At 38.3% G+C, this 11,542-nt stretch overlaps 4 protein-coding genes across 12 annotated transcripts in view; 3 read left to right on the forward strand and 1 right to left on the reverse strand.

The window, feature by feature from the left end:
• Positions 1 to 4,883, forward strand: part of LOC132786993 (tropomodulin) — a 51,848-nt gene extending 46,965 nt beyond the window's left edge. For 3 of the 8 annotated variants that reach the window (XM_060793820.1, XM_060793822.1, XM_060793823.1), the window contains exons 6-7: positions 3,604 to 4,028; positions 4,405 to 4,883. In XM_060793820.1, coding sequence (XP_060649803.1) covers positions 3,604 to 3,635 — 32 coding nt within the window. In that variant the 3' untranslated portion in view covers positions 3,636 to 4,028; positions 4,405 to 4,883. Of the gene's footprint in view, positions 1 to 593; positions 895 to 1,713; positions 2,313 to 2,838; positions 3,118 to 3,603; positions 4,029 to 4,404 lie in introns of all 8 variants that reach the window. The other 5 variants (XM_060793818.1, XM_060793821.1, XM_060793811.1 and 2 more) reach the window with 4 other exon arrangements.
• A 587-nt stretch (positions 4,884 to 5,470) lies between these two features.
• LOC132786991 (sodium-independent sulfate anion transporter) lies at positions 5,471 to 11,535 on the forward strand. 2 transcript variants are annotated; one of them, XM_060793808.1, is made up of 3 exons: positions 5,471 to 7,265; positions 7,326 to 7,847; positions 11,445 to 11,535. In XM_060793808.1, exons 1-3 carry the CDS (start codon positions 5,630 to 5,632, stop codon positions 11,477 to 11,479), a joined length of 2,193 nt encoding a protein of 730 aa, XP_060649791.1. In that variant the 5' UTR covers positions 5,471 to 5,629; the 3' UTR covers positions 11,480 to 11,535. The 2 variants fall into 2 exon arrangements, with proteins under 2 accessions (XP_060649791.1, XP_060649790.1); XM_060793807.1 differs by lacking the exon at positions 11,445 to 11,535 and having other exon boundaries at positions 7,326 to 8,359.
• On the reverse strand, positions 7,944 to 8,872 carry LOC132786997 (uncharacterized protein CG45076). The gene is made up of 2 exons (XM_060793827.1): positions 8,734 to 8,872; positions 7,944 to 8,677 (listed from the first exon to the last, which is right to left on the reverse strand). Exons 1-2 carry the CDS (start codon positions 8,824 to 8,826, stop codon positions 7,973 to 7,975), a joined length of 798 nt encoding a protein of 265 aa, XP_060649810.1. The 5' UTR covers positions 8,827 to 8,872; the 3' UTR covers positions 7,944 to 7,972.
• Positions 8,941 to 9,735, forward strand: LOC132786998 (tropomyosin-2). Its single transcript, XM_060793828.1, has one exon. The coding sequence runs from the start codon at positions 8,941 to 8,943 to the stop codon at positions 9,718 to 9,720; it is 780 nt and encodes a 259-aa protein (XP_060649811.1). The 3' UTR covers positions 9,721 to 9,735.
• Positions 11,536 to 11,542: the final 7 nt, after the last annotated feature.

Consider the following 11,542-nt stretch of genomic DNA (forward strand, 5'->3'; position numbering starts at 1 on the left):
CTTTCTCGTTATCGTTCACGTTCTCGTTCTCGTTATCACCTCTCGTTACGTTGCGTTACTCGTTATGTAATTCACCTCGACTCGTATCTAAGTTGAGTTTACTCACCTCATCAACTTCATTGTCAGCAGCGTCTTAACTTAATATATCTATATATATAATTTAATCACTTTTACTTAATTTAGTTAAAACAAATTGCTAAGTCAGTCTTACATTTTAAGTCAGATGTTTTTTACGAGTACGCCGAATCATTCTTCACATCGGCTTCCCTCTCTCTCTCTCTCTTTATCACCATAATTATGATGTGTGTACAGTTCCTTTGTCCCCCTCCAATGAAAAAAAAAGAAATTCCTCTGTATTTATCTGTCTAGTCGCTCCTTGTTTATAGCTCAAATTGTCTTGTAATTACCATAGACAAAATGATTCGATTGATTTGCATTATTAACCAATTATTTGTTATATTTAAAATCCACAAAAAACAAAAAATTGAACAAAACTGTTTTGTCCCAACTCGACTGTAAATTAAACAACCCACCAAAACAACCAACCAACCAATCAAAACAATCGACAACAACAACAACACAACGATCTGCAGTCGTTCGCGTGCAAAAATTGAAACCGAATTTGCCGAAATTGATATTGCCTAGCAACGAGGAGATTGAACGTGAGCTGGGCCGATCGTGTTATGGATCGGCCACGCCCTCGCCGTCACCATCGCCATCCCCATCGCCACAGCCACCGGCGGACTATGATGTGGAGGTCGATCCCGACAACATGGTCATACGCGGTGGCGGCGATGCCTACGATCCAGAGATCGATCCCGATAACATGGTGGTGCCGGGCAGTCGTGCCGTAACGCCCAACTACGACGACGAGGGCGTCTTTCAAGCGCACACGTGAGTGAAGCCATCACAGCCACAGCCACTGCCACCACCACACCATCAGCACACAGCACAGGGAGCGGAGTCCCCCCAGACACCAACCACAGCCACAGCCACAAAAATGTACAGACAGTCAAACTCAAAAAAACCCCGCCGCCAGCCACCTCGCCTCACCTGCTCCGTTGTAACGTTGTTGTTATTACGCTCTTACTTTTGAACCACCAACAAATTGTGTTTTTTTTGTGTTTTGACCATGGTGTAAAGTAAAGCCTCGTCCCCCCACAACCAACAAATCAAACGTCTTGCAGACCAAGAACGTGAAACGTGTATATAAAACTCCACTCAACTCAACGCAACTCAACTCGTACTCCACACAATACTTTATACAAAGAACTATTACTTATAATTCTCAACATTCATCGATACTAGCTCGTCCTTAGATGTTGTCGTCATCATATTGATTCATTTTGTATATAACTGGGACACCATGCAACCACAACACCGCCATCAGCATCAGCTGTGCTACTAACCGACCTTCTCCCCCCAAAAAAGCCGTCGAACAGCTCCTAAAATCTTCTCTTCAACGAAGCTGTTCTACGCATTCAGTTTTTGTATCTGTACTTTTTTTGTTCTCCCTTCAGTCTATACTTTTTGTGACCCACCCAACAAAAAAAAAAACAAAGTCAGTATTCCGACTCCGATTCAGATTCAGATTCAAAAATGCGCTTTACATTATAATTTTTATTTTTCGTGTTTCGTCTATTTTCATTTGTTTTATGTGTATTCTTTCTTTCTCTCTCTCTCCCAATCTCTCTCTCTGTTTCTCGTTTACAGTAAGAAAAGATCTTGAGTTACGCCTGCAGTTCAGATTTTTCAATAACCTGCAAAGAAAATCAACAAGAATTCAATAGGAGCGAAATCGCAGATAAAAAACAAAAGAGAATTTAAAACTAAATCAAAAGAAACAATCAAAGCAACTAAAAACTAAACAAACATTTTTAAAGAGTTTTGTAATTTTAAAAAAAGAAGAAAACAATCAAAAGATAATTAAAGTTGAAAAGTGTAAAAAAAATATATATAAAATCGAACAAAAAGCAAAAAAACACAATAAGAAACAGCAGCTGCAAATGCTCGCGACAAAAAAATATATATATATATGTTAGAGAGACCAAGAAGTAAATAATATAAACTATATACACATACATATACACATATACTACATATTTATAATGCGCAGAACGAACCATATATATGTAAATATATCTACGATATGAAAGAGGAAGGCAATGAAAGAAAATACTATATAGAGAGAAGTCACATACATATATTTTGAAACTGATTTACGACAAAAGTCTCACAGCAAACAAAACAAAATAAAAAGCAAACTCTTTAGGCGTAATGTGTATAATTTTGTCTAATTAATTAACACACAGGTATCTATGAACAATACGCTACGATATATAATTCAGTTATAAATATATGCAATATAAATATATTCTAATCATGTTTGCAAGCGTCGCCGAAGATTCGCCTAACCCAACAAGCATTTTCGAATTGGCCAATATAGCATATATAGCCCCGATATACTCGTATATATAATAGCGACGCGCTTTTGCAGTATAGAGACAATGCGAATGCGAATTAAAATCCTTTTAACTCCAAAGACTGTTAGCGTACTGATCTTTTTTGTACTACCCAAAAAAAAAAGAAGAAAAAACTGCATCCTAAATGTATTCTCATCAGATCAGTCATGCATCTGCATCCTTATCTTTTAGTTTTGAACAAATTTATCATTGTTTTGCATGTGATTTTTTTGAGTACTATTATTATTAAGTTCTTTGTGGCATGCAATCTACACAAATCGCACAACCTTAACCCTCTTCCATCTGCTTTTTGTTATTCTACTCACACGTTGCTATCGAATATGAACAGAGCTCTAATGAACTTCTCTTCGTATAGGAATTAAACTGCGATGTACATTTTTAAGTGAAACTAAAAATCGAAAAATAAACAACAAGAAATCAACAAATAACTGCAATAAACAAATAAAGAAATTAAATGTAAAATCAATATAAACAAATAGCAATATCAACAATATGTTTATGCTTTTTTATAATTCAAAACAAAAATCAATAAAAACAATAACAACAGCAACAGAAAAAGCAGTGCCAAGCAACAACAACCAAACTACATGAAAGTGTAGCCTACTTTTCAGCGTCAAAAATCATATATTGAACAGTTGGTACCCAAAAACTATTTCTCAGCTCGATTTGTTGTTCGTGCCACAGCTTTGCCAACCGCCGCCAAAAACTTTAACAAAATTCCCAACTAATTGCAAACAAAACTTCTTCCCCCGAAAATTTTCCCAACTCTGCCCGAAACTAATGCGAAAAAAAATATGAAAACTACTAAAACTTAAGACTTTTTATGCTCGAAACTTTCCTGACTTGAGAGCAGACTTTTTAGCTGACTACTAAAACCAAAAAAGAAACTATAGAAGTGTCTTTGCCACAAAGTTGAATGTTTTTACCTACTTGATTGATTGATTGATTGAATATTTTGACATATTGTTGTAAACTTTGTATTTTGTATAACCCGAAAATAATATTAATCGATCCCTTTGTGCAACAACTTAACTAATCACATTTGTATTTGTTTCTCTTCTCTTCCCCAAATCCCAATGTTTCTCTCTTTCTTTCTCTCTTCTTTCTCTATGTCTTACAGTACGTGTGAAACGCCTGAATCAGCGTAAATAAAAAGACACAATCAAGCAACAACAAGAGCAACAACAACAATAAGAACAACATCAACAATTTGTGTGTCTCTGTGTGTGTTTGTTTCTATTGTCCAACTTTCTACTAATTACCAACAAACCAGCAACACCACCAACAACAACAACAACAACATCAAGAACAACACCAATTGAAGAAACAACAACTGCAACAAGATTCTACAACAAAACCAGCTATGTGATTTCCCCCCTCCTCTTGTAAAACAACAACAATTGCAACAACAACACCGAAAACAACAACAACAACAACATTGAACCCAGACCCAGACTACACCCACCAAAAAAAAAAAAAAAACAACCAACCAACCAACTAGCCAACCAGCCGCAAACTAACACCGAAGAATGATGTTAACATGCAGTACGTAAAGTATCTGATATCTGTTAGCTACATAAAGTATCTATAAGGCGTCAAATTGAATGTAGCTTATAAGTAGCTTAGCAAATATTTATAGCACAACTTAACAGGTGTCTCCTCTCATATCAATCAACTTTTCTTTTTTTTTTTTTCTTTCGTTTTACTTTATTTTTAATATCAACTTTAATGTTGACACTTGAAATCAGCTGCAAGTGTTTATCGTGCGTCATGACTCGTTTTATAAATATATATATATATATACGCATAAGTATTTAACCATTCTTTTTTTGATCCGCTGTTGGTGTTGCGTCTCTTAACATTTATGATTTTTTTATTTATGAATCTCTACTAAAATGCATTTTATGAATTCTTTTTACAGTTGGTCGCCAGCGTCGTATGGGACATCTGAGCAGGAATTATACCATTGGCGTTTGGCAATAGGCACCGAGACGTTCTGGAGCATCTGGGCTGACTATTACCATATACTCATCTATGTATACATCCTATACATGCTTATATGAATTATGTAGCTTATACATATATATGTACGTCGTCATCGTCGTTGTTGTTGTTGTTGAGACGCCCTCGCCCTCAGCTGGTTGCTCATCTTTTGTTCAATGTTTGTTGCGTTCGATCATTTTACTTTAATTTATTTTTACAAAAATTCTTTTATTTTTTTTGGGCCACAATTTATGGGCTCTGTGTTCGGTTATCATAAGCCTAATCATTTGTTTGTTATTCGAGTTATGCAAATGTTTGTTGTCACACACACACACACACAGATAAACACTTAAAAATTAAATTCATGTTATCTCAATACGATACACAAACAATTGGCATTACAACAATAACCAAAAACCAAAAAGAAAATGAAAAACGAAAAAGTAAAAACTCAAGCAGCTTTTATTGTGTCGAACCCTTAAAAAACAAAAACATATTCTTTCCTTAAGCAAATTTGTCAATTGTTGTTCAGATTTACGCTGCAGATTTTTAATTGTTGTTTTTTATTAGATTCGGGTAAAATCAAAATTTTATTTTAGTTTTAATTAATGCTGCTGCACACACTGCAAGTGCTTGAGCTTATATTTACACATGCATACACATACATAATACATAATACTACTTTATATATTATATATACATACAAATATATATACATATATAGCCATGGTCTCTGAAACAATTCACTGCTATTGAATTATAAAATTGCCTAAACATAATATTACAACTATGTTAAAATACGCATAAAACATAAACAAAACAAACAAAGAAACGGATACAATTTGTATATTGTAATGATATATCTTACTTTACATGATCTGATATAATGCAATGCTTTTAAAATACAATTTTTAAAAATCATCATGTAAAAAACATTAAAATTAAATAAACCAAAAAAAATTTAAAAATGATCCAGATGTCTATTTCTAATCAGGAAATCAAATTCAATTCAATTCAAATCAAAATAGTTGTTAAAACCAATATTTGGGCACGCAATTTGTGTGCAATTGATTAATGGAAAATTTGTGGCATTTTTGGTGACAGCTGTGCCAGTTGAATCAAGTCAAACAAAGATGACGACGATGATCTGAACTGATTTGATTATGTGTATAGCCCAGAAGTGTGGCCGAAACAAACAACCGATATCCCGTTTCCACATTGACGCTGCGATAAGTGCTCGACATTCAACAGCAGTCGCACAGCATCCGGCTTTATCAGTTAGTCGCCAACGGGCCAAGTTAACAGTCGCAGTTAACGGACAAGCAAAGAAGTGTGCCACAATGTCCACACTCGAGAACGAGGTAACTTTCCGCAAGCAAGCGGAAGTGAATCAGAATCTAGAGGCGCAATTTCGCAGCTCCTCAACGGACTTTATACTGCTCACCGATCATCGCACCTCCAAGTACAAGAGTCTCGAGCAACTCGAGGCAGCTAAGCAGGAAAATGAGCCAGCTCCTTCGTGTTGTACCAACTACCTGAGGAATACATTTCGCATGAAGACGCTGAAGAAGCGATTGCCCATCATTAACTGGCTGCCCAAGTACAACAAGGCGGATGCCTTTGGCGATATTATTGCTGGCTTCACCGTGGGTCTCACGGTGATTCCTCAAGGTTTAGCCTACTCCGGTGTCGTAGGACTGCCAGCAGAGTCAGGACTCTATGGCTCCTTTTTGGGCTGCTTTGTGTACGTGCTGCTGGGCACTTGCAAGGATAATACGATTGGCAGCACAGCTGTCGCATCCTTGATGACATTTCAGTTCGCTCGCGGTTCCTGGGCACGTTCGGTTCTGCTCACTTTCCTCACCGGGGTGATTGAGATACTTATGGCAATATTTAAATTGGGGAGTCTGGTGGAGTTCGTATCGGGTCCTGTGAGTGCAGGATTCACCAGCGCCGTCTCCCTGATTGTGCTCACCTCCCAGATGAAATACATACTCGGTGTAAATGGCGATGGTGCTTCGTTCCTGGAGAGCTGGATTAACATGATCAGCGACATCAAGAACATACGCATTTGGGACAGTTGTTTAGGTTTCGGCTGCCTGGCGCTGTTGCTGATCATACGCAGTCTGAGCAGGTTCCGAGTTGGTCCCAAGGAGAAATCGGAACGCAGCCAACTGCAGCGTGTGATCAACGAGGTGATCAAGTTTCTGGGCGTCACACGAAATGCATCGGTTGTGATTGGTGCCACTTTGATAGCCATGTATCTGGAGGGTAATGGCAGCAATCCATTTGTGCTCACCGGCTACATTCCACCGGGACTACCGACGATATCATTGCCGAAATTCTCCATCGAGGCGCAGACGGGCAATGCGACTGCCGGAATTCCGGCAGTGCCTGGCGAAAGCTTCTTCGAGATGGTGCACACTTTGGGCTACGGCTTGATTATTGTGCCTATTATTGCTCTACTGGAAAACGTTTCCGTCTGCAAGGCTTTCGCCAAAGATCGTCAGATCGACATTAGTCAGGAATTGTTTGCCACCGGCGTCGCAAACATAGCCAACTCGATGGTTAGTGGATATCGCAGCAACGGCGGCTTGGCTCGCTCTGCTGTGAATAATGCCAGTGGATGTCGCACTAATATGTCCAATCTATATATTGGCATGATTGTGGTGATGTCGATCAGCTACCTCACCGAATACTTTTACTTTATACCGAAAGCTGTGCTAGCTTCAATCATCATCTCCGCTGTCGTTTTCCAGATGCAATATCAATGTATTATGCCCATGTGGCGCAGCAAACGTGAGTTTCAATTGCTTCACCAACTTTATCAGTACTTTAATTATTCATTTATTTGTTTAGGCTCCGATCTTGTGCCTGGCGTCTTTGCTTTCATCACCTGTCTGGTGCTTCCTTTGGAAATTGGCATCACAGTGGCCATTGGCGCTAATCAACTCTACATACTTTATCATTCAGCAAGACCTAAGGTTACACTTGAGCAACTGGAAACGGAGCAGGGCATTAAGTTCGTAAAGATTACACCCGATCGATGCTTAATATTTCCCTCGGTGGAGTTTGTGAGGAACATGGTGCTCAAGTCTGGCAGCAAAACAACGCTGCCTGTGGTCATCGATTGCACGTATATTTATGCTGCTGATTTTACCGCCGCCAAAGTCATCTCCTCGATGGTGGATGACTTCCGTCGGCGCCAGCAGAAGATTATATTCTTCAACCTCAAACCGAGTGTGGTCAGCATATTTGAAGGACTCAAAACCAAGCTGGTGTTGTGCTACAACATGCATGCTCTCAACCAGGAACTGCTGCCAAATTCCACAGAGAATCTTTCGCGTTCGGTGGACTCGTTGGACATTGAGGGCGGCACAAGTGAGTGTGTGAGCATGACCAGCACTAGCACATTATCCCTGGCCAAATAATAAGTGACTTATACAATCATATATATCTTAAAATGTAATTTCTTAGTTGTAATAAAATATAACTTTTAAAGCAGCTTAGTGTAGCATATGACGACGTTGCAGCTTTGCGCGAATTTCAGTCATGCGACGCTCTCGAGTTGCACGCTGCTTGGCTTCTTGAGCGGCACAGGCAGCGTGCTCTGCTGCCTTCTTTGTACTCTTGTAATCGGTTCGTGCCACATCCAGTTGCCGCAGCAACAACTCCACTCGCTTCTTGGCTGCCTCCACAAGCTGTTGCTTCTCGACCAACTCTTGCTGCGCACCATTCGCTGCCTGATCCGAGTTGTGCACATTTGCCTGAGCATTCCTCACAGCCTCAGCCAAGGTCTTAACTTGCACTCCCGCCTGCTTGGAAGCCTGTGCGGCAGCATTGCAGTTGCCTTGGGAACTCTGCAAGGATGCAGCCTCCTCCTGCACAACCAGCTCACCCTCACGTACCTCTGACTCCAATTGTTCAACGATTTGCTGTTTGCCTGCCAGAGCAGCCTCAGCTGCTTTAGCTGCAGCCAACGCTTTGTCCGCTAGCTGAATGATAACTTGATGCGCTGCATTTTCCGCAGCTGGCAACTGTGCATCCGATGCGGCTTTTGCCTCTTGGGCAGCTTTAATGGCAATGCTTGAAGCCTTGTGCTGTGAGCTAACTACTTTAATATTACAAGTCTCTTTAGCACCTTTGCTCTCCTCCATTGAATTGCCACAGTCATCAAATACCAAATTGGATGCGTCTATTGGTTGTGTGTCCTGTGAATTGGTCAAGTTACTAAAGCTTCTCAATGAAATAAGTATTTCCAACTTACCTTCTCCAACTTATAGCCAATAGTAAGCGGAATCATTGGCACAACTAACAACATTAAAAGTACAAGTCTTACACATTGTTTATGCAGAATCATTTCGTATGTTTTCAGTTAATATTTTTAGTTCATTGCTGTACAGCTGTACAATATATTTGATTTAATTTTGCTCACAACAGAGCTTGGAGATTTACGTAAAATGACAAATTCCCAATGCGTTACGAGTCCTTGGCATTGATATTAATCGTAAGCATCCTCCTGATGGCCAATGTCAATCCTGTGTGTGCTCGCAGATTCCACTATCACCACAAGAGACAAAGGTCGGGCCTCGATCCAAACAGTAAGCCTTTATTTTGTAGAATTGACCTAAACTCCACGAAAATGGCCTCGAAGGCTGCGGATGAGGCTAAAGCTGCCAAGGAAGCGCAGCCCTGCGCCAGCGAAGAAGCCAAACAACGTGTCATGAAACAAATGGCGAATAAAGCCGAGCAAGCGGCTAGAGCTGCCGAGGTGGCTTTAAGGGGAAGAAAGCTTATACTTGAGCAATTAGAAGTCAGTCAAAATGAAACGGTTGATACAATTGAGGGCGTTCAAATTGATTTAAAAAACAGTCGAGAGAGTATGGAAACAATTGCTCTTATGAACACCCAAATCAAAGAGACAATAGAGGAAATGCAGTGTTTACAAGATGAGGCCGAAGCGAATCTCGCCAATTTTAAAGAAGTTTCTGATATTATTCAAAAAGATGTGCAGGAAAAGCAAGAAGTACTATCACATGCAGAAGAGCGGTCATGTTATCTGAAGGATTGCTTTATAAAAGCCAAAGAGGATCTAGAACGCACAGAGGTCATTGCCAAGCAGGCAGAAGAAGCGGCGATTGAGGCACAAGAAAGAATCAAAGCTGTGCATGATGCGATTGAGAAAATAAAAAGACTTAGGAGAAAAGATAGCAAATCGTTGAACAATATTTTCATAAGGCTTATTAAAAAATAGTTCTCTTTAATATCCTTAATATCTGTTAGAATAATAAAAACAATTATATATTTTTTATTAAATTTCATGTAAGAAATACACTTTTAAAGCTATAATTCGACAATATCCTCAACAATTTACAAAGGACTACAAATTGCAATGACCCACCTCGAAATATTACAAGTGTTGGATTCTTATATAACGCCAACATATTTGATTACCTATAGATAGAGCTAATTTATATGATCCCCGAGAGCTATATCCCTTAAGGATACGTCAGGATTTGATCGAGATATTAATAATTTTCGTTTTCTGAAATTACCTGATGAGCTGCCCCTAAAAGTATGCAACAGAATCAACGAATTTCAAAGATTTTTCGTATGAAATTTTTTTTTAACATTTTTACAAGGGGGAGGCATGGAAAATGTTGCCAATCTGCCCAAATCCTTGATATCTCAGCCATTTGAAGGATTAGAGTGATGTCCTTTGCACCATTAATAGATCTCATCATATGAAAGCTGATTGTGAAATCAAAAGGACAGAAGTCCTTTCAGGAGCCAAGTTACAAGGACTTTTTACTATTCAGAAAATAGGCTATAACTCGGTCGTATCCTTTCTGATCCTGACAAATTAGATGTCAATCAACTTGTATTAACAAGGCCTATCAACTGGCCAAAGGACATAAGAATCGTCCTTTAATTTTTCGAGATATCCTGGATTTTATGATTTTCAACAAGTTTCGTTAACCATCAAACTGAAATTTTACAAGTGTTAGATTCCTATATAGCCCCTATAAATTTGAATAACAATCTAAAGAACCCTTTTTTGTTAGCTCAGATAACTATATCCTTTAAGGATCCGTCAGGATATGGACGAGATATTAATAGTTTTCGATTTCTGAAATTACCTCTTTAGCTGCCCCTAAAAGTATGCAACTTAATCTAATAATTTCCAAGAATTTCATACGAAAAAATGTTGAAAAATTGTACAAGGGGTAGGCATGAAAATTTGGTCAAACTGACAAAAATCCTTGATATCTCAGCCTTTTGAAGGACTATCGGGATGTCCTTTGCACCATTGATAGATCTCAACATATAAACGCTGATTGTGAAATCAAAAGGACAAAAGTCCTTTCAGGAGCCAAGTTACAAGGACTTTTTACTATTCAGAAAATAGGCTATAACTCGGCCGTATCCTTTTTGATCCTGACAAATCATATGTCAATCAGCTTGTATTAACAAGACCTGTCAACTGGCCAAAGGACATGAGAATCGTCCTTTTAGTTTTCGAGATATCCTGGATTTTGTGATTTTCAACAAGTTTCGTTAACCATCAAACTGAAATTTTACAAGTGTTAGATTCCTATATAACCCCTATAAAATTGAATGACAAACTAAAGAACCGTTGTTTGTTAGCTCAGATAACTATATCCTTCAAGGATTCGTCAGGATATGGCCGAGATATTGATCATTTTTTTTTTGGATCGTACCTCTTTGGTTGCCCCTAAAAGTATGCAATTATAACATATTTTCATTAGCTAAAATTACCATTAGTGGCATCCCCAAAAGTATGCTATACTTAATTGAAAACTTATTACTAAATATCAAAAATGCTTGTTTTACTTACCTATTCACTCAACAATGACTATTATATAATTATCATAATTAATTATTCATTGTCTAATTCTCTTTTTACATATATTTTATTTCTTTAATTATATTAAAACTGTTTGTTGAATTTGAAAGACGCGCCAAGTTTATCGAAATCATCCCTTAAATAGTGTGACCGCACTAATTACGGTCAAGTTATAATTTGGTATATTTTAAAGTAAAATAGTTTATTT

Source organism: Drosophila nasuta, chromosome 2R, assembly GCF_023558535.2.
Source record: "Drosophila nasuta strain 15112-1781.00 chromosome 2R, ASM2355853v1, whole genome shotgun sequence".
NCBI classification, from domain to species: Eukaryota; Metazoa; Arthropoda; class Insecta; order Diptera; family Drosophilidae; genus Drosophila; species Drosophila nasuta.